Source organism: Phacochoerus africanus, chromosome 15 (assembly GCF_016906955.1).
Source record: "Phacochoerus africanus isolate WHEZ1 chromosome 15, ROS_Pafr_v1, whole genome shotgun sequence".
Lineage (NCBI taxonomy): Eukaryota > Metazoa > Chordata > Mammalia > Artiodactyla > Suidae > Phacochoerus > Phacochoerus africanus.
The window spans coordinates 21185176-21206325 of NC_062558.1; the positions used below are offsets into that span (position 1 = coordinate 21185176).

At 45.0% G+C, this 21150-nt stretch overlaps 1 protein-coding gene across 1 annotated transcript in view; it reads left to right on the top strand.

The window, feature by feature from the left end:
* The window catches only part of DDX60 (DExD/H-box helicase 60), a 79568-nt gene that overhangs the window by 44748 nt on the left and 13670 nt on the right, over nucleotides 1-21150 (top strand). Inside the window, exons 23-32 of the mRNA XM_047761645.1 lie at nucleotides 4234-4338; nucleotides 4806-4934; nucleotides 5946-6070; nucleotides 8188-8346; nucleotides 10280-10427; nucleotides 11654-11806; nucleotides 14345-14449; nucleotides 16249-16449; nucleotides 17690-17794; nucleotides 18651-18792. Of these exons, the coding sequence (XP_047617601.1) occupies nucleotides 4234-4338; nucleotides 4806-4934; nucleotides 5946-6070; nucleotides 8188-8346; nucleotides 10280-10427; nucleotides 11654-11806; nucleotides 14345-14449; nucleotides 16249-16449; nucleotides 17690-17794; nucleotides 18651-18792 (1372 nt within the window). The remainder of the gene's footprint in view (nucleotides 1-4233; nucleotides 4339-4805; nucleotides 4935-5945; nucleotides 6071-8187; nucleotides 8347-10279; nucleotides 10428-11653; nucleotides 11807-14344; nucleotides 14450-16248; nucleotides 16450-17689; nucleotides 17795-18650; nucleotides 18793-21150) is intronic.

Below are 21150 nucleotides of genomic sequence, written 5' to 3' on the forward strand. Positions count from 1 at the left end.
TTTGGGAGTGAAGCAGTAAGGCAGAGGTCTTAAGGGGACCTCATTTGGGGCATTGCAGTTTGAATGGTGGAAGATTCTTAATTTTTCTTGCTTGTATATTTCCCTCTTTGTATTCTGTTCCCAGGAATGGCCCATTCAAGCTCTGGTTGTCTCTCAAAGTGATACCTAGGCGAAGCTTGCCTTCCTTGCAAGACCTGGCAAGTTAATTAGACTCAATTTTGTTGTCATATTAGCCCTCTAACCTGACAATCTTTGAGGCACATGCAGTTTCCTTTGTGTAACATTTGCTGTCATAGGGAGCTGCTCCATGCTCTGCCTAGACAGCGTGTCTGGGATCTCAAAGCTGATCTAGAAGGAGGGCTGGTAAGGGCCATTCTGACCCTGCCGAGCCTTTGATGGTTTCCTTTGGAAACAGCCAGGGGCCCAGCTCCTGAGCTTGTCCTCCCAGGTCTGTGTGACCCGGCCCTAGTCCTTCCTGCTCACCTGCTTAAGGACCTTACCTGGAGGTCCTCGTGACTTATGTGTAAATGCGGGTATTTCCTCACAGATGCAGAGAGCCGACTGTCCAGATGCTGTTCTTCTTTGATGACTCTTTTCAAAGGAAACCTTTGCTGAGTCCTTAGGTGATGCCCTTAGCTGGGTGGGATCTGCTCCCAGAGCACCTTGCCTGCATTTCATATAATGAGGCAGGTGTGGTCTGCCTGCTGCTGCAGTTCTTAACATGCCTGTCTTCTTACTAGGACAGCTCCTTGAAGACACACATTTATGTCCTTGCAGTTTGTAACTTCTTGCTAGGTATATAAAATTACAACATATGTTAAACACAGACAACTCGAATAGAGCACTTGCTTTGCATTCTAAGAGTTGTACGTACGTATTTTGTCTTTGAACCATCTCTGCACTTTTAGGAAGGGTGCCCTTGTTTACTGTTGTACCACTGAAGTCAGGGGCGCTGGGATGCAGCCTCACCTGGCTTGATCCTAGAGCTGGCCAATTCCTCACCCTCTTCTGAACCATCTGCCAGACAAATACCAGGATGAGGGAATGTGTGAAAGTCAACCATCGGTCTGTGATGCAATAATTTCTAAAAGCAGCTGACTGAATCCTGTGGTGGTAATTTCCTAATAGGATTTTATTCTGGAACTTGCTCTTTGTGTGGCAGCAGCTCAGTCTGCAGTCTGAAGAAAACTCAAATATGGACAAAATACCTGCAACCTGAGTCTCTCCCGCAGTGATGCTAACCCAGATAGGCTCCTTTTGCTTTCCCTCTTGCTCTTCTTCTTGCCCATTGTGACCCTTCTTTTTTTTTTTTTTTTTAGAGCCACACCTGCATCATGTGGAAGTTCCCGGGCTAAGGGTCAAATTGGAGCTGCAGCTGCTGTCCTACACCATAGCCACAGCAATGCCAGATCCAAGCCACCTCTGCGACCTACACCATAGCTCACAGCAATGCCGGTGGATCCTTAACCCACTGAGCAGGGCCGGCAATTGAAGCTGTGTCCTCATGGTTACTAGTTGGATTTGTTACCACTGAGCCACAACAGGAACTCCTGACCTATGTTTTAAATAGCACGATGTTCTGCACAGTTGTTCTGTGCCAGTGGCTCAGGGCAGGTCACTGCTGGGTCAGAGGAGGGCGGGCTGCTGGAGTCCTTGGCAAGGCTGGCATTGGTCCATGTGCCTGTCCTCTGTCTCGGTGGCTATTACTGGAGGAACTGGGAAGCAGTGAGGCTGCCCCAGCTGCGGTGGCCCCATGTTACTCTTGCAAAGGCCATCCTCAAGACTCCTGGACTGTGGCCACAGGGCTCAGGGAGAGCACACAGGCTTGGGTGTTATTAACTATGTATTTTGATAGCTGTGTGTGCAGCATGTGTTTATATGGGGTGTTTCCTGATAAAAAGCCAGAAGGCCTTTCTGAGCGAGGAGATGCTTCTGGGTTGCTGTAGTCACCTCTGGGGGATGTGGAAGCTGCTGGCAAAGAAAGAGCCTCCTGAATTGTGGCAACCTTAGGGAAGAGCCATCTGCCTGTGGTGCCCACTCTGCAGCTCAGAAGGAAGGGGAGTGGGGTGAGGGCTGCCCGCCTCCCTCTCAGGCTCCTTGCTGGCCAGGGGCAGAGGCTGGCCTCTGCCACCAGCTATCAGCTGCTGGGGAGAGCTGTGGCTGCTGGGGGCTGTCAGCCACAGAAGTGTGGGGGAGGCTGTCTCTTCCGGTAACACCTGGAGAGGTGCTTCCCGTCACCGCCAGGCTGGGGATACTGTGATTTGCTGAGACAGCACCGTGGTGTAAAGCTGCCATGTTCATCAGTGAAAGAGGCTGTGTCTGTGGCCTTTCATTTCTCTCCCTCTGCTACCTGGGCAGGCTCGGTTATTGCCAGCTCATCACGTAGCATACAGTGAAGAACGGCTGAAGGGAGTCCCCAGCTTTTAGCCATGGGCTTTGCTAAATTGATGCAGAAAGACTCATGAGTGGGTCATTAAACAATCACACTGACAGTTGAACTGCGTGCCAGGTATTTATTAGGCCAATTCCATGTATTATCTGATTTAATGCTTACAACCCTTGTACGGCATAGGCACAGCTGCCCTCATGGTGGAAATGATCCATCTGGAAAAGGCCAAGAGCCCGAGGAAATCATTAACGTTTTAGTAGCCAAAAGAGAAGATTTACATCTTAAAAATTATGGTCATTCTTGAACTTATTATTTTATTTAGACAGAATAAGTTATCACTTTCAAGTAGTAACAATGAAGAGAACAAAATGCTAACATTCCAACATGACATATTCACGTACCATTTGGCAAAATGTGTTTTTTTTTTTGCTGTCCAGCTAGTTCACTGCTCAGACTGAGATGCTGAATGATGGTTCCAGGCACTTACCTGTATCCTATAGGTTTTCACAAGCCTCACTCAAAACCTCATTGATTATTTTAATTGAAACATATTTGACATAAAACATGGGTGAGTTTCAGGGGTACTGAAGGTTGATTTGACGCATTTATTTGCCCGTCACTGTGGCTGAGCCAATACCTGGGGCATGTCTGAGTTCTCGTTCCTCTTCTGTGGTGGGACAATTAAGATCTAGTCTCTTAGCATGTTTGGTGTTGATAATGCAGCTTTGCCTCTGTAATCACCATGCCATGCACTGTGCATTAGATCTTCAGGACTTGTTTATCTACTCGTTTTAAAAAACATGTCCTGATGTATTTATCTGTCTCCTTTTACCACATCTGTAACACGGAAGGACAGACATTTTAATCATGTGTTATAGAGGAGGAACAAGCATTTAGAGGCAGAAATAGAGCTGGATCTTCTGATTCAAACTTGACTACGCTTTCCATTCTACCATTTTTTTTTTTTTTTTTCAGCTGTGTTGTGTTTGGAGTAGCTTTATTTAGCCCAGAATTTCCAAACCTGAGTTTCCTAACTTAATAGCTCTTTGCTGAAACAGATGGCCTATTGTTAAATAATTTTGGAGAAATCTGAATACAGTACTCCCTTCTTCGAGATTTAACGTTTCCAATGAGACACTTTCAGGAAGCCTATTTAAGAGAACCCCTTTCCCCCCCCCCCTTTTTTTTTGAGGAAAGCCTGTCAGCATCTTAGAGCTCATGGTTTCACAGACAGTTGATCCGTAGCATGAGTGGTTGAAACCAGTAGAATCTATGGCAATACACGCCTTTTGACAACAGGTATTTTTAGGTTATATTTTAAAATATTTGCGGAAAAATGAAAGATGTGCGTATCCAGAAGGCTCAAAGCAGAGCCTAGTCAGTGACCTGGGGGAGGTTTCCTTGAGGGTCTTGAAGTTGCCCTTCAAGTTATCCTAAGAAGATAAGATTGGCCCCCTTCAGCCTGGCTTGTACTTGAAAGCCAGGAATCATATTCGTAAGTAAATCATTTTCACTTCCAGCTGCAGGTGGAGGCTATGTTTTCTTGTCTAACCCAGTCTACACATCTTTCGGTTTCTCAACACTCAGAGAAATGGCTCAGCTAAAAGGTCTTAGAAAATAATACAAAAAAAAAATTGGTGGGCTTTCGGGTTTTTCTCTCTTAGTAAATCAGGGATATTCTCAGTTAGTATTTTGTTTGCACTAAACACTTATCAGCATTTGAACATTTTAGTTCAGTGTGTTTTCAGTGTCTCTGGGTTGATGATGGGGACTGTGAGGCAAAGGAAAAAGCATAACTCGAAAAAGAAGGAATATTAAAATTTTCAATTTTATTTTAAACATAGATTGAAAAGTATGGATTCCCTTCTGATCTTACCCTTTCACCTCGAGAAATGGTCCAGCTTTATGATACCATGTTTCATTTCTGGGCAGGTTGGCCCAGGGCTCAGGTAATCCAATTATGCAATTATTTTCAGTTGATTATAATGGGTGGTAACTTGACTGTTCAGAAAGACACACTCAGTCTTTCTAACCACTTGCCTCTGGTCTTTTAAAATTACTAACGGGCTCTTTCCAAATACGACTGTGCCTTCTCGGACTTGCTTCTTCCTAACACGCTATGTTTTACTGCAATGGGGCGGATGCCCTAAACTCCTGAGAATATTTCCTCTTTGACTTCCTGGGACAGGACCATCCTCCCGCCTCTGCCTGTGTCTGTTCCGGGTTCCCGCCTTCCTTCTCTCTGCGCCAGCTGCATCCCCTGTTTGGCTGGTTATGCTGTGCCTCCTTTCCAAAGAGTTCATGGCCTGCTGTGTTCATGCACCAGAAACCATGGGGAGTGGGGAGGATAGAGATGAGAAACGTCTTTGGATTTTCTTGCATGATCTGGTTCAAGTTTGTGGTCCTTCTTTTCAAGGAGTTATGCCCAGAGGAATTCATTCATTTTAAGAATAAAATAGTCATTAAAAAGTCAGATACTAGAAAATACGAAGAGTGCCTGAAGGCAGAGCTGACCGACTGGGTGAAGAGTGGCCGTGTCAAGCAGGTAGTTTTCCCTCCTGTTTTTGGTGAAGCCCCTCGGTTCTTTGCCAGCTCCATGGGTTACACTGTGCAGTCATTACTCTTTGCTGGGGCTTTGTAATCTTCACCTTTCATTCTAGGATTTTCAGTTGAGCATGAAGTCTAGCGGTTCTGAGATGGGATGGAGAGGAGAAAGGAATCTGGGTCTTTGTCTTGTCCCCTGTGCCACCCTCCCACCCTGCTCTACATGCTCGAATTCTGACAGATGGAGAGTAGGAGGCCTTTGCCTGGTCCTGACATGTGGGCAACGTGGAGAATTGAGTCACAGATACAGGAGCTGTGAAGAGCTTTTGACTCTTTCGCTGTCTTTGTGTCTTGAGCATTTATTTTTTTTTTACTTTTATGATTAATATATAGGAATTATTTTTGTATTAAAACCTTAACCCAGGGTCAGGTGGATTATGTGTATTTATTTTAAGAAAATTGATGGTCTTTTCATTTTGCATTTTTTTCTGTTGTCACATAGTGACATTTCTGATTTTGGGGGAGTGACATACAGTATACTTTTCCCAGGTGACTTTTTCCCATTATATTTTAGCTTACATTGTCTCCTCCCACTCAGAAACAGTATAATTAACTTAAATTTTCTTCCACTTATTTTGCCACTAAAAACCTTTCAAATATATTTGTAAGTGGTTTTGTGCATGATTTGGACAAAACTGATTACCTACCTCCTGCCACAGTGGACCAGCATCCTCACTGAAGAGTCTTCTTCCTGACTGATTTGTGCTACCTTAAAAAAATTGTATGTTACATTGTGTGTATGTGTCTGTTACTCTTTGCTTTTGTTCTCTAGTGTACTGATGTGTATGTTTCTTTGATGGTTTTTTGCAATATTTTATCTTATACTTTCATTATTATTTTAGATTATATTAACTACAGAAATATAGACAATTGTGAAAATGTTATAGCCCAGAGTAGTCATTCATGTCTTCATTGTGCAGAACTTAAGGTCATTTTCTCATCATTGCTACAGGCCAGGATGGTTCTGAAGCATCTTCGTCCTGGTTCGGTTATTAGTTCAGAAAACATGGCAGATATGTTTCCACTTCTTGTTGAAAAGCTAAAGCAAATGGAGAAGTTACCTGCACTATTTTTTTTGTAAGTCATTTATTTTAGTTGATTTTGGTTGTAATTTGTATTCCTTTAAGTCGAGGGAAAATTACACAAATTTGTTGTAAAATAGCGTTGTTACTCTTTTTGGTGCCCATTTGTCGTCAGAGTGCATATTTTAAAATACACCTTTATAGTTCTATTCTTAAAAATATAATTTTACTATGCTATTATGCACTGCCTTCTTTAGTTTCCTTCTCCATTTCTGGTCTTGATAATTTTCAGTAAACATCTAGTTTCCTCATGACACGAAAATAATGTTTATGTACACAATTACCCCACAGAAAATTAAAGAGTCCTTGCAGCATGCTAGCTTAGGTCCAAAGGTGCCTGGAAGTCTGGACCCTATGTGCCTAGGGATTTCCATTTCGAAAGGTATAAAGCCCAGACTCTGGAGACATTTCTGGGCTCTAGAGACCGGTTTGTCTGGTCTCTAGAAAGAAGTAGTCAGAGTCTGAAAGGTTAGGGTGAGAGCCCCACACTCTCTCCATCCTGCCCAAAAGAGCAACATTTGACTGTATGATCTCAGTTGTACGTGGGATCTAAAAAAGCCCAGGGACGTGGGGGTGAGAGAAATGGGGGGATGCCGATGGAGGTACAAAATTCCAGTTATGCAAGGAATAGGTCCTGGGACCCAGTACCCTCATGGTGACTACAGTTAACCATCCTGTATTGCACATTTGAAAGTGGCCAAAAGTACATTTCAAATGTTCTCACCATAAAAGAAAAAAGATTACTATGTGAGGGGGTGGCTTTTGTTAACTAACCTTATTACAGTAATCACTGTGCTATATATACATATATCAAATCACCATATTTATACCTTATTACATATGTATGCAATGTTATATGATAATTATGTCTCAGTAAAACTGAAACAAACACATAGAGGAAAACAAAGGCGGCACTAAAATTCATAAAAGATTTGGTCATCAAGAAATCTGACTGACTTCACTAAACATTGTATTTTCTAGTGAAATAAGTTGGACAGAGAAAGACAAATACTGTATGATATCATTTATATGTGGACTCTAAAAAGTAATACAGGAGTTCCCATCATGGCACAGCAGAAAAGAATCCGACTAGGAACCATGTGGGTGCGTGTTTGATCCCTGGCCTCGCTCAGTGGGTTGAGGTCCAGCATTGCTGAGAGCTCTGGTGCAGGTTGCAGACATGGCTTGGATCTGGCATTGCTGTGGCTGTGGTATAGACCAGCTACAGCTCCAATTCAACCCCTAGCCTGGGAACCTCCATATGCCAAGAGTACAGCCCTAAAAAGACCAAAAAAAAAAAAATTAAGTAAATAAAAATTAAAAAGTAATACAAATGAAAGTATGTGTAAAACAGAAACTGGCTCACAAATAAGAAAAATTTGCGTTTACCAAAGAAGAGAAGGAATGGGGAGGGACAAATAAAGGGACATGAGATTAATAGATACAGACTACTACATATGAAGTAGATAAGCAACAAAGGTATATCATATAGCATGGGGAATTATAGCCATTACCTTGCAATACTGCCATAACTGATGTTGGAGTAGAATCTGCAAAAATACTGAATCACTATGCTGTATAACTGAACCTCGTATAATCCCACAAATCAACTATTCTTTAGTAAAAATAAATCTGGAATTACATATATTTACCTAATACTAAGGCTCTTTGATTCTGTTATGAGGCACATCTAAAGACCAGTGTAATCAAACAGAAGAACCACCACAGCAACAATGGAAATAATTTTAAAAGAGCATATTTAAAAATTTTTTTCTCCTCTTTTAAGAGGAGAAGGGGAAGTGTCTCTCTTCCGTATATGGAGAAAATCCATCATCCTCTGTGCTTTGCCTGGGGGTTCCCCCATTACAGAAAAAATCTCTGGGGTTCTCCTTGCTGTTGCCCCAGGAGGGGGGCTTGTTATTTCCTGGAAAGTGGTTAATGATGGGTCTGCTGACCCAGAGCACCTTCTGTGATTATTCAGGATAAAACTCATAAGACTGGACACTAAAAACTCAGCAGGTGTGTGTCAGGATGACAGCAGTAGATGGACATAGGCTGGAATGTTATTAGCAGGTTACTTTCAAGGCAAACATTCTTTTCATTTATTTCCAGATTTAAGTTAGGGGCTGTCGAGGATAGGGCCCGGAGTGTGAAAACTTTCCTGGAGAAAAAGCAACAGAGAAAAAGGCCCCCTAAAGCTGATAAGGAGGCCCATGACATGGAGAACAAACTTCGAAAAGTTAGAAAAGCCATTGAGAAGCAGAAGACAATGTGAGTATGTGGGTAAAGAAATTGGTGGTTGGAAGGTTGAATATTCATGGTCCCAGCGGGAACACACACAGAGTGGGCTATAAGGACCTGTAGCTGTTGTAGGGCAGATGATGAGTTGGGTGGAGGACGGGGTGAGTGTAAGCAGCCTCGTGTTCATGTGCTCCTCACAGAAGTCTGGGGGAGGCTGGGCACAGCCCAGGAGCAAAGGCAGATTGGGGGTCTGACATCGTCCCCCAGAGGAAGCACACCTGTCACAATTCAGCAGGTAGTAGATCACATCCCTCCAGCACATATCAGGTTACTTACACTCCAGCATATAGTAGGTCGCTTTACCCTAGCACATAGTAAGTCACTAACACTCCAGCACATAGTAGGTCACTTACACTCCCACACGTAGTAGGTCACCTATGGTGCCTTGCTGCTGCTTTTGTGTGCCTTCTTCCCGCATTGTTAGCTCTTCCTTGCAGGGAGCAGGGCTTTTCCTCTTTTTATCTCCAGTCTTGGCACTTTGCTCAGAAGGTCAGTTGCTCCATAAACACTTTTGAAGGAATGGTTACTTCCCTCAAAGTTGAAAGAGCTATTAGCACCTCTCTGACTCGGATTTCCCCAATTCTGGAGCCCTGGGCTCCTGACATCCCACCCCCCACCTCCTGCAGTGCTGTTTCCTTGGAGCTGATGGAGCCACCAGCCTTTCTTGTAACTAGACAGCTTCTATCAGGGTGCTGGGAGCCAGGATTTCAAGCTGGATTAGTGGCCAACTATTCAAGCTATAAAAATAAGGAGGATGATTTCATACTGTGTTCAGCACCAGGATCCCGCTGAGGGTGTGGGGCCGCCGCTCCCCCTCCCCCGACACATTCCCTTAACATTAGGTGCCCCATGGGAGACCTGCCACGGGCCGTCTCCTCACCCTTTAAATTCCAGCTGTATTTCTCAGGGTAGGAGCAGAATGTATTTTATCAGAAAGTTTGTTACCTCGATTTAACATGTGAAAGTAGTTAGTGGTGTGGGGCCTCAGTGGTCCTCCGTGAGCTCTGCAAGCTGTCGGGCCAGGCCTTCCTTGTCAGGGTGCTGTCCTGGGGGTAAGGGTGAAGTCAGCGGGAGGTGGGGACACAATGATGGGTACTAGGGCCCTCATCTCCTCCTGCTTGGAGCTGTCTTGGGAGGTGTCTGGTTGAGAGATAAACCAAGAAAGGCCAGAAAACCAGGTGTCTGTGCGGGGCAGGGGGTGATGGGGTAGTGAGGGGTTTGGTGGCTAAGGCCAGGCCAGCTCTTGTGGATGTTGTCTCTGGTCAGATTCCCCACAGGGATGGGAGGTGGGCCTCCTGGAGGTAATCTGTTGACAGGACTTGCTGGAAAATGAGGGAAGATGCTTAAGGGTGGTGGTTTCGCTGGGGTGTCCCTGGGGTAAGCCTGGCTGGCAGGGCGGGTCTGCGTCACCCCAGCTTGGGTCAAGGCTGCTGATCTAGGTGCCTCCTGTGATCCAGGCTGGGGACCATTCCCACACTCTTGGGCCAAGGGTGTGACCTCCCAGGCATTCCTGGGGCCCTTGTCAGCCCAGGGCAAGGTTTCAGGGATTGGTGTCCCTGAGAGAGCCGCTGTGGTGCCACCACCCCCAGGAGGAGAGAAGGGGGCTGCCCAGAACTTCCTGCTGGCCTAGTGCCACAAAGGCTGGGAAAGAGGAAGGGTGACAGGTCACCCGGGGAGAACTGGTTTGGCAAGAAGCCTGCTTAGAGTAGGAGTGGAACATGAGGAAAAAAGGGGGACATTTCTGATCGGGGACCATGTGGCCCAGCAGCTACTGTGGAAGAGGCTGCCTCAGAATCGTCCCTGGTGTGTGTGTGTGTGTGGCAGTGGATGGCTGGGTGGTGAGGGGTCTGGGCAGTCTCAGGCTTCCTGATCTCTCATACCTAAAATTTGTTTTTATAAACAGAGATGAGAAAAGCCTAAAAAAGCCCAGAAACGTGGATCAAAGCCTAATCCATGAAGCTGAGCATGCTAATCTCCTCAAGGTTCTTGAGAGGAACTTGGAGATCCCCCAGGACTGCACCTACGCTGATCAGAAGGCACTGGACGCTCAGGTGAGCCCTCAGGATGAAGCGGTTCCTGGGAATCATTCTGCTGCTCAGGTCCAGGCTGTGTTGAGTGTGACACCTCAGTGCAGGCCGGAATCCCCATGACTGGCTGTCTGGGCGCACCAGCTCCTGAGGACTCTGGGAGCTCATCTAAGAAGGACAGGGTTAGGGTGAGAAATGATCGTTTTCTTGCTGTTAACTGCTAGCCCTTGGGGGCGGCTGCCCTTTCGTTATTTCTTTCCGTGATGCTGCCTAAATTCTAGACTCCATCTCACATGCCTCAGCTGAACACCCCGTACCGGTGGTCTAATCCATTTCAAATTGTACAGAGTTTTTCAAAAGCAGAAGCTTTCTATACTGTAGTCGAAACATGCCACCAAAAAGACATTGAAATATCCACAAGTGTGTGCCGTTTCTCCTTCAGAATCCTTTTTAATGCAAATAATGCATGTGCTTGGTAGATAAATTTGAAACTACAAATTAGTAACAGTAAAAGCTATGCCAGCACTCAGAAGTAATCACTGCTTTCCTGGATGAACCTTCCAAAATCTTTGCGACCTTACCCACTGCCCCCGACACGCAGACACACAGGAGTGACAGCGTGTGCCTGCGTGTGTGTGTGTGTGCAGCTGCATTCTGTTGTATCCATGCTTTATGTGAATTCCATGGTCTCATTTTTAACAGCCGTGTCCTTCCACCGTCATTTTCCGGATCCCTGATACCCACTGCATGGCTGATTGTACAGTGGAAGTTGGATACTTAATTTTCGTTTTCTTTTCTCTTTCTCATAAGCAGTGTTTTTCTTACTACCTGTAACTGTACACAAGTGCATTTCCTTTGAGGGCATGGGTGTTTTTAAGGCTGTTTGACCCCTTTGCTGTGAGAAGTCGGCATTGCGGATCACGTGGGCTCAGGTACCGGCTTTGCCTCCTTGGAGAGTCCTCTCTCCCTGCAGGGGGAACTTAGGCAGGCACACTCCTGTTCCTGGGGCTCACTTACCTCCCACCCCTGAAATGGGGCAAAACCGTTCAAGGCATTCTGCTCAAAGATTTCATACTGTTGCCATTGCCACCATAAAATGCTCTTTGTAGAATTAATTTCAAACAGTTGCCTCATTTAGCTGACTTGTTACAGAGTATGCCTGTTAATTCCATGTCAGCATTTTAAATTCTGATTGAAATTAAAATTAGATAAGCGATTATCCAAATCCCTGAAACACTGGCTTCTTTCAGACTTTGCAGACGGTGTTTGACCGAGTGAAATTAACCCGGAAAGGTGCGGAGCTGAAGGCGTTGGCAGCAAGGGGCGTTGGGTACCATCACAGCTCGCTGAACTTCAAAGAGAAACAGTTAGTTGAGATCCTTTTCAGGAAAGGATTTATTAGGGTAGGTCAAGTTCTTCATTCTAAAATTCGAAACTCTGTCTGTATATGAACACCCATAAAAGTAGAAAATCACTGCTTTTTACTCATCTAATTATGGTTTTTTTTTTTTAAATGACCCACAATAGCACTGCATGTCCATCTCATGCAATTGAGATGTTTGAAATGTATCAGTTCATCTCTTTTTGTGAGATTAAAATAGTCCCTAAACAGGTACTTTCCCACCCATTTCTATTGTGAAATTCATCTGTGGCGACCTTGGAACAACCCTCCCCCCCCCACGCCCCGCTTTTCATTTATAACGTCCAGGGCATTTTTTCAGCTGTCCCGTGGTTTTGTCTACAGATGTCTTTTCGTGGGCATGGAGGACATTCATAGCAGTGTTTCGGTCACATCTTTTCTCAGTGTAATAGCTGAAATGAGAACAAAGGTGGGTCTCGTCCTGGAGCCCAATGCACGTCTCAGCAGATGTTAGCCATGTCAGCCTTGGGGTCTGTCCCGGCACTGATGATGGACCAGGAGGGGAGCTTTGCAGAAATCGCTCACCACCCAGCCTTTGTGTTGTACTCCATGCGTCCTGTAGGATAGCCTGCATAAGTGCACGGAGTTTTTATGGAACTTCCTGGTCAATTCAGACCCTGAATAATATTTAAAAACAGACCCTGACTTTTTCTAATTATCCATGTTAATTTTTTGTTTTATGTACGTCGTATTTGTGTGTGTGTATGGGGGTGGATTCTGTTACTCTCTCTTTTAATCTAGAGGAAAATCTGACACCCTAATTTAAGGGTAATTCTGTAACCTGGAAAAAAACAAAAATATATCATTAACAACTTTATTTAGCTTTTTTTTTTTACTGATAACAATGTATTTATTTATTTTAAAAGTAGATATTTAGAAACAAAATTTTTTACATCATTATGGATTAAATTAAAGAGGCACACTTGGGAGTTCCTGTCGTGGTGCAGTGGAAACGAATTCGACTAGGAACCGTGAGGTTTTGCAGGTTCGATCCCTGGCCTCGATCAGTGGGTTAAGGATCCGGCGTTGCTGTGAGCTGTGGTGTAGGTCGAAGATGAGGCTCAGATCTGCTGTGGCTGTGGCTGTGGCGTGGGCCGGCAGCTGTAGTTCCCATTCGACCTCTAGTGTGGGAACCTCCATATGCCTATAGGCTGCAGGTGCAGTCCTAAAAGACAAAAAAAAAAAAAAAAAAAAACAGAAACCAAAAACAAAAAAAACAAAAAAGAGGCACACTTATTTTGATCAGCATATCCTGGGTCTAAAATAGTGCCTGTTAAATAGGAGATGCTCAGTTACTGTTAGCTTAATAAATGGATAACTAGATCACTCTAAAAAAGGCCCTATGGAAACAGAAAGAGCTTTGGTATTGAGAATGCATTTTCAAAAAGGTATTATTCTAGTTACATTTGAAATTTAATGTTCTTTCTTTTCCCATCTGTGTTCTTATTAAAGAACTTTTTATAAAAGCAGTTAAGATATGATGTGTTTCATTTTGACCGGTAATAGAGTTTAGGTTCAGAATAATTAGAGAAAATTATTCCATATACTTAAACATTAACTTAAACCATGGCTTTCTGAAAATCAGCATAAAAAGAAAGAGAGGGCAATAAGAAATACCTAACATGACATGAAAAAATGAGTAAAAGTGGATCATATGAGAAGCTTTAAAGCCTTCACTACTCCTTTTCTGGTTGGTTATTATGGCAAATCAGGGAAAGAAGTGAAACTTTATTTTGCACTTATTACTTAGATATGTTTTTTTCCATAGAGATTAAGCTTCATAAATAGGCTTTAGTGAATGAAGCCAGCAACTGCCCCTAAGTGGGTCTGCAAAGTGTTACTGCCTGGGGTGGGTAAAGTCCCTTTCTGGTCATTCGTTACAAAGTCTCTCCTGAGCACCTGCTCTGTGCTGGGCACTCTTCTCAGTAGGGGGTAGGGCAGGGGGTCTGGGGCAGGACAGTAAACACACAGGTGATGCCCCTGGAGGTGGCCATTAATGCCAGAAGGGGAGTAGCGAGGGGGGGTGGACATCTTGGAGGTGCTGGTCTGGAAGTTTCTTTTTGACCTTTTGTTTTCCTTTTTAGGGCTGCAGGTGCGGCTTATGGAAGTTCCCCGACTAGGGGCTGTGTCAGATTTGCAGCTGCTGGCTTACACTGCAGCTTACAGCAATGCCAGATCCTTAACCTCCTGGATGGAGGCCAGGGATCGAACCTACATCCTCATGGAGACTAGTCGGGTTCATTTCCCGACTAGTTCCGACAGCCATAATAGGAGCTTTTCTCTTTGACATTCAAGCAGCACTCTGAGCAAACTAGGTCTACAGACATGTTGGGGGGAGAGTACTTTGGCAGAGCAGGGTGGCAGGTTGGCCAGAGCGGGAAGGTATTTGGGCAGTCCGTGATGCTAGAGCTCTTATCTCTAGCCCCTCCCATGGCTTAACTGAAGTTCAAGGGTTTCAGTCACTCCATGGCCTTCCATGGAAATGCTGTTTTATGAAGTAACTGGTTTCTTCTCCTTCTAGGTGGTGACAGCTACGGGGACACTTGCTTTGGGAATCAACATGCCTTGTAAATCTGTGGTTTTTGCTCAAAACTCCATCTACCTGGATGCCTTAAATTATAGACAGGTATTGTGATGCAGAAGCCCACTCTGGCATTGAAGACACATGGCCCTGAAATAGTAAGAAACATAAGCCTTTGGTTTGCAAATGTGCTGCAGCTACCAGACCTCCATCCCAGCCTGATGGGTGTGGTTAGCTGTGGTATAGAGGGCAGATCCATGACCTTGGGTGTGACCTCTAAAGTGTGTGGTCCTTCTTTCTTGTCTCAGAATAGGGCCACTTATACTGCCCCGCACATTTGCAAGAACTCAGTGAGGTGTTTTCAGGGAAGACACACATGGACGGCATGTGAGGAATGTTTCCTTGCCCAGCCTCTGTGCCCTGACTCTGCAACCGCGGGTTCTCCTGAGTGCTTCCTTCACCTTTGCTCCTGCATGCGGGCTGCCACAATCCCTCTGCGTTGCCCTCCTTGGGGGTTGCTGAACTTGGGCCTTGTGGTTTCTGTCTCCACTGCCTTTGGCATACATTCCTGGCTTGTGGTATCAAACAGTTCTCCCGACCCTGCTGTGTCCTGCACACAGTGTGGCCTGTCCTCAGATGGTGTCCCTGCTCAGCGGCATCTGGTGGCTATTTCTGCCAGATGCGTCAGCTCCCAGTGCACTGTTGATCAAGCCCTGTCTCTTCCTCCCTGAACCCTTGTTTCTCTTCCCTGGCGGGCCCTGCTCCTACCCAGTGCAGTATCTTCAGTCTTTCCTCCACATGACCGACCCCTGTCCTTCTGATTTCTCCTCCTGCCGCTGTCCTGGCCATGAACTCTCCACCGGTACAGTCTTTGAGAATCTGACAGACTGGTGGTACGGTGTTTAGGATGATGAGCTTGGGAGTGGAAATGCCTCCAGGTTAGAGGCATGGTTCTTCCTGGTGTTTGTCTACAGAGCGTTTCCTATTTCCCCCAAGCCCCGGTCACTGTTCTGCAAAATGGGGATTAGAATCACCTGGTAGAGCTGCTGTTGGCGGGTCTGTATGCAAAGGTGGGAAGGATTAAGAACATGCCAAACAATAAAGGAGAACCAATGTGATTTTTGTAAAGAGTTTGTTCTTAACTTGCTTTGTACAAGTAGAGTTTCTGAATTTTCACTCCTGTATCTCAGTTTGTGCAGTTTTTATGTGCCTTGTCACCCAGCACATTTGTGTGTGAGGGAGAGGGAGAGAAAGGGACCAGGGAGAGGGTGGGAAGGGGTGGGGAGGCTTCTGGAAAGCTCAGCTGTAAGTGAACTTGAGACCAGCGTCTAGTCGTTTTTCTTCTTGTTGTTCTTTCATCCATGTATCAATGTAAATAAATATCTAGCACCATTGGGGGCATGAAATAAGTACATTATGACAATAAGTGTTTCCTTTTCAGCCCTGTCTCAGTCACCGAGAGCCTCCTGCCCAGCACCCATTTGGATCTTAGTTTCATTTGCTTGCACAAAGGCATAGCTTACGCCCTCTAACCCAATCTTTCTTTCCTTTCCTTTTTTTTTTTTTTGTCTTTTTAGGGCCATACCTGCAGCTTATGGAAGTTCCCAGGCCAGGGGTCGAATTAGAGTTGCAGCCGCCAGCCTACACCACAACCACAGCAACGCCAGATCCGAGCTGCGTCTGTGACCCACACCACAGCTCACAGCAGCACCGGATCCTTAACCCACTGAGCGAGGCCAGGAATCAAACCTGCATCCTCACATGTACTAGTTGTGTTTGTTACTACTGAGCCACGATGGGAATTCCCACCTCTAACCCAATTCTAAGGCTCATTCTTATTCTTACACTGTGATGGAGAAGGTGTTCAGGGAAGTTTCACTTTGTGATTTCTGTCCTGTTGCCAGATGTCTGGACGGGCTGGACGTCGAGGTCAAGACCTGCTGGGAGATGTGTATTTCTTTGATATCCCATTGCCCAAAATAGAAAAACTCATCAAATCCAACGTCCCTCAGCTTAGGGGGCAGTTTCCTCTTGGCATTTCCCTGGTTCTGAGGCTCATGCTCCTGGCTTCCAAGGGAGATGACCCCGAAGATGCCCAGGCAAAGGTGTGTGCTGCATCTTCGGAGGCTGTGGCACTGTTCCTGGTGGGGCCCTTCTCGTATGTCTGTGGGCACAGCTTCTCGGAGCCCCCAGTCTTATCAATGCCTGGTAATGTCTTGGCATAGGACTAGCGGAGGGTGAAGAGAAATACTTAGTTTTGTTGTCTTCTTAGAGAATTGATGGCCAGATGGGCATTCGGAATTGCCCCAGATCATTGCTTTCATACGTGATAAGCAATGTCCTATAGGAATAAGGTGCTGGCTGTGGGGTTAAAAAAAATCTGGGTTACACTCCTGTTTCCACCATGAGGAGCTAAAAGATTTGTTTTTATGATTTTGTAATAAAAGAGTTTATTGTTCATAGAAAAGTAACCTGAGTTTTTCAAAGAATATTTGGCTAATGTGGAAAGTTGAAGGAGGGAAAAAGCAGCCGTAGCTAGTTCCGCTATGCAGAAATAATCCTGTTATCATCTTGGTATTTTTTTTCAGTCATATTTCTAGGGATGGGGGGTTTGGTTTTTACACAAAGATATACTTGCATTTAGTCTCCACATATGGTTATAAACTTATCCTGAAATTTTTTTTTCTTTTTTTGGGGGGTGCCGCACCTGCTGCATATGGAGGTTCCCAGGCTAGGGGTCTAATTGGAGCTGTTGCTGCCAGCCTACGCCACAACCACAGCAATGTGGGATCCAAGCCTCATCTGCAACCTTCACCACAGCACATGGCAATGCCGGATCCTTAACCCACTGAGCGAGGCCAGGGATTGAACCTGCAACCTCATGGTTCCTAGTCAGATTCGTTTCCGCTGCCCTACAATGGGAACTCCCTTGTCCTGAGATTTTCTACTCAGATAAATATCCAGTCCACAGTGAGAGATTTAAAATTTATCATTAAACATTCATTTTTCATCCTTATGAAGAGGCATTGGGAAGGGACTGCCCTCCCTGTGTTTTGTTCACTTTGATGCCTTCAAAACGTATTGACCCAAAGTAGAAGTGATGGACTGTACAGCCCTCCCTCCTTCCCTCTATCCCTCTTTCCTCCCTCCCTCCCCTCCCTCCTTCCCCCCATGCCCCTTAGGAATTAGCCCTGGGAGGGACGGTTTCTTCCCAGCCAGAAAGGTTTCTAGGATGTCATAACACGATAATATGCAGGATAATCGATATCACAGTACACCTGTGTTATTGTCGAGGATGTGTTTCTCAACACGGACTGCGTGTGACCACACCGCTCCCCTCCACAGGTGCTGTCCGTGCTGAAGCACTCACTGCTCTCCTTCAAGCAGCCCCGGACCCTGGAGATGCTGAAACTCTACTTTCTGTTTGCACTGCAGTTCCTGGTCAAGGAGGTAGGACCAGGCTTCTTCACCTTTTTGTGAAATAGGGTCTGCACCATGTATGTTTCTTGCCATGTCGATTGATTCCAGCTGTTACAAGGTTAGAGCCAATGAGTCATATTACTTATAGTTGATATAATTATCAAAATGGGCCAGGTAATGATTAATCTCCCTATGTTGGTATTGTCCACTGGGGGGGGGGGGGGAGAAATGCACAACCTCCAAGTTGAGAGGTATGTTTTAATTGGCAGACATTCTGAGTACACACCCCCGAGAGGCGGCCTCTCAGTAACTCTGAGTAAAAGCTCCAAAGAGGCCAGGGGAAAGCCAGGATGTATACGAGTTTTTGCAGCAAAGACCAGGTGGACGGAACATCAAAGGATTACTGTTAATAAATGAAAAGCAGACGCCTCAAGTGAATGAATTTAGTGCTTTCTTATGTGTGGCAAGCTGCAAGTCCCCGGCTCATTGAAATCATTCCTCTGATGTGCACCCCAGCTGTCGGGGGCCAGCGTCCTGTGTTTCCCCTCCTGAGTCCCCTGAGAGGGCACTACTGGGGACACTGTTGGGAGCACCACTGGGGCACTGTTGGCACCATTGGGGCACTATTGGGGGCAGCTGCAGCAGCTGAGGGCTTGATGGGCTTGGCGGTGGGCAGCCTACTTGCCTCCATCCTGAGCCCCCTCAGGGCTTACCATATGGGTGGCCATAATGTGATGGCATGGTGGCTGCAGCATCCTTTACTGGTGTGGCAGGTGACATTTTAGTTCTCAGTACTAGGTACTATATGTTAAGCTGGCATTTTGTAAATTGCTTGTTAATTAATGCCTGTGGTTGAGTCAGACTCATAAATTATTTTGTTCTTTAGGGCTATTTAGATCGAGAATGTAACCCTGTGGGCTTTGCTGGACTTGTGTCGCATTTACATTACCATGAACCTTCTAATCTGGTTTTCGTCAGTTTTCTTGTAAGAGGCCTTTTCCATAACCTCTGTCAGCCAACCAGGAAAGGTAAGCTTGATGTTGAATGCCTGTGGTCTAAAAATGCTAAAGTGAGGCTGGCACTTGAGGAATATTGTTTTCTACAAAGAAAACACAAGTTAGCATTTAGATAGTTTAGAGATACCAAATTAGATAAAATAAAGTTGTTTTTTTTTTTTTTTTTGATCTCTTCGTCTTTTTATGGCCACACCCACAGCATATGGAGGTGCCCAGGCTAAGGATCTAATTGGAGCTGTAGCTGCCAGCTTTTGCTACAGCCACAGCAATGCGGGATCCGAGCCACATCTACAGCCTGCAACACAGCTCACGGCAATGCTGGATCCTTAACCCACTGAGCGAGGCCAGAGATCAAACCCACAACCTCATGGTTCCTAGTCGGATTCATTTCCACTGCACCACAATGGGAACTCCTAAAATCAAGTTTTATATGCCTACTAATATAGATTATTTGGGAGACAGCTATATTTTGACTATTTAAATATGTCAACTTCTTACTAACCTCAGATTCCTTGACTCCAGGATTCAGAACATATTATTTAATATATAATTTTTTGATAAATACTTGTCTAATGTTGCAGGAAAAGGATATGGAAAGCCATTATGTTTAAAATAATATCCACCATTGATATTTGTGAATATGTTCTTCCAATCATATTTCTTTGAAATACTTTTATAATGTATTTAAATAACCGATAGTGTCTTAATTGCATAATCTAGAATCTTGTTTTCCCCAAATATATTTTTGCCAAAATCATGTACGTATTTTATGAATTCCATTTGTAAATGCCCACTTAATGTTTCATTTGATGCAGTTTTTACAAAAGCCGTTTTTAACTAAACTGGAGATTTTTTTTTTTTTTTGTCTTTTTAGGGCCGCACCCGGAGTCTGTGGAGGTTCCCAGGCTAGGGGTCGAATTGGAGCTGGAACTGCCAGCCTACACTACAGCCACAGCAACTCGGGATCCAAGCCGTGTCTGTGACCTACACCACAGCTCACAGCAATGCCAGATCCTTAACCTGCTGAGCAAGGCCAGGGATCAAACTTTTGTCCTCATGGATGCTAGTCAGATTCATTTCCACTGAGCCATAATGGGAACTCTCTAAACCAGAGATCTTTAAACAATGTCTCTAAAAGAAAAGTTTACTTCTTTGTGGCTTTTTTTTTTCTTTTTTTTTCTTTTTAGGGCTGTACCTGTAACATATGGAAGTTCCCAGGCCAGGGGTTGAATCATAGCTGCAGCTGCCAGCCTACACCACAGCCACAGCAACATGGGGTCCAAGCCACATCTGCGACCTATACCACAACTCACAGCAACACCAGATCCTTAACTCACTGAGTGAGGCCAGGGATTGAACCCACATCCTCATGGATGCTGGTCAGGTTGTTTCTGCTGAGCCATGATGAGAACTCCTCTTTGGGTCTACATTTGATACAGCTCTTGATGCTTGGTGATCTCAGTGCTTTTCACAGCATTACTTTACCTCCCATCATTAACTGGTAGGAACGCTCTATTTTATACAAGGTCAGAGACCCCGAACGTACATTGTTCTGTGGAATGGGGATACTCAGGAAATTCCAGCTCCCAAAAGCCTGTAGGAGGAGAATAATTTCCGGCAACAACAAGTACGGTTGTGCTTAGTGCTGTGTGTGTATGTGTAGGGGGTTGTATGCAGTTATAAACATGGTGATGGAAGCTTTATGAGGCAGATAATATAGATATTGTTATTTTGTAGATGTGAGCAGTCTGACTCCAGAGCCCAAGACATTAAATGTAACACGTGTTTTCTTTTTTGGCCGCACCTGTGGCATGTGGAAGTTCACAGGCCAGCGATCAAACTTGTGCTGCAGTTGTGACCTACACCACAGCTGTGGCAATGCCAGATCCATGCCTAGCTGGGACACAAAGGCATTTCCAGATGTTGCACTTTTTAACACTGCCATGCTGAGGGTGAGGGTCGGGAGCGAGTCAGGGTGACCTGCATTTACAGAAGTGTCAGGACAGTGGGCCAGGAGATTATTTGTGGGTGACTTTTACAAAGCCGTAAGTGCTAGGCTAAGGAGATTAGATTTTGTTTAGGAGGCACTGACTTTTGAGGAGGTGAGATGTGCTCATTAAATGCTTTAGGAAAACTGGTGCTAGACTGAAGAGGGGGTTCCAGGTCAGGGGACAGGATTCTTTGTGGTTGGAATGATGAGGGTCTGAAGGAGAGAGGGGAAGCCAGAAGGAAAAGGAAGGCAAAGATATATAAGACTGCCAGCAGACATAGTCATTCCTTAGTTGCGGTATTTGTTGCAGATTTCTAGTGTCCATGAAATAAAATGCAGTAAAACTTTCAATTTAAATGTAAAAAATGGGATTGATGCAC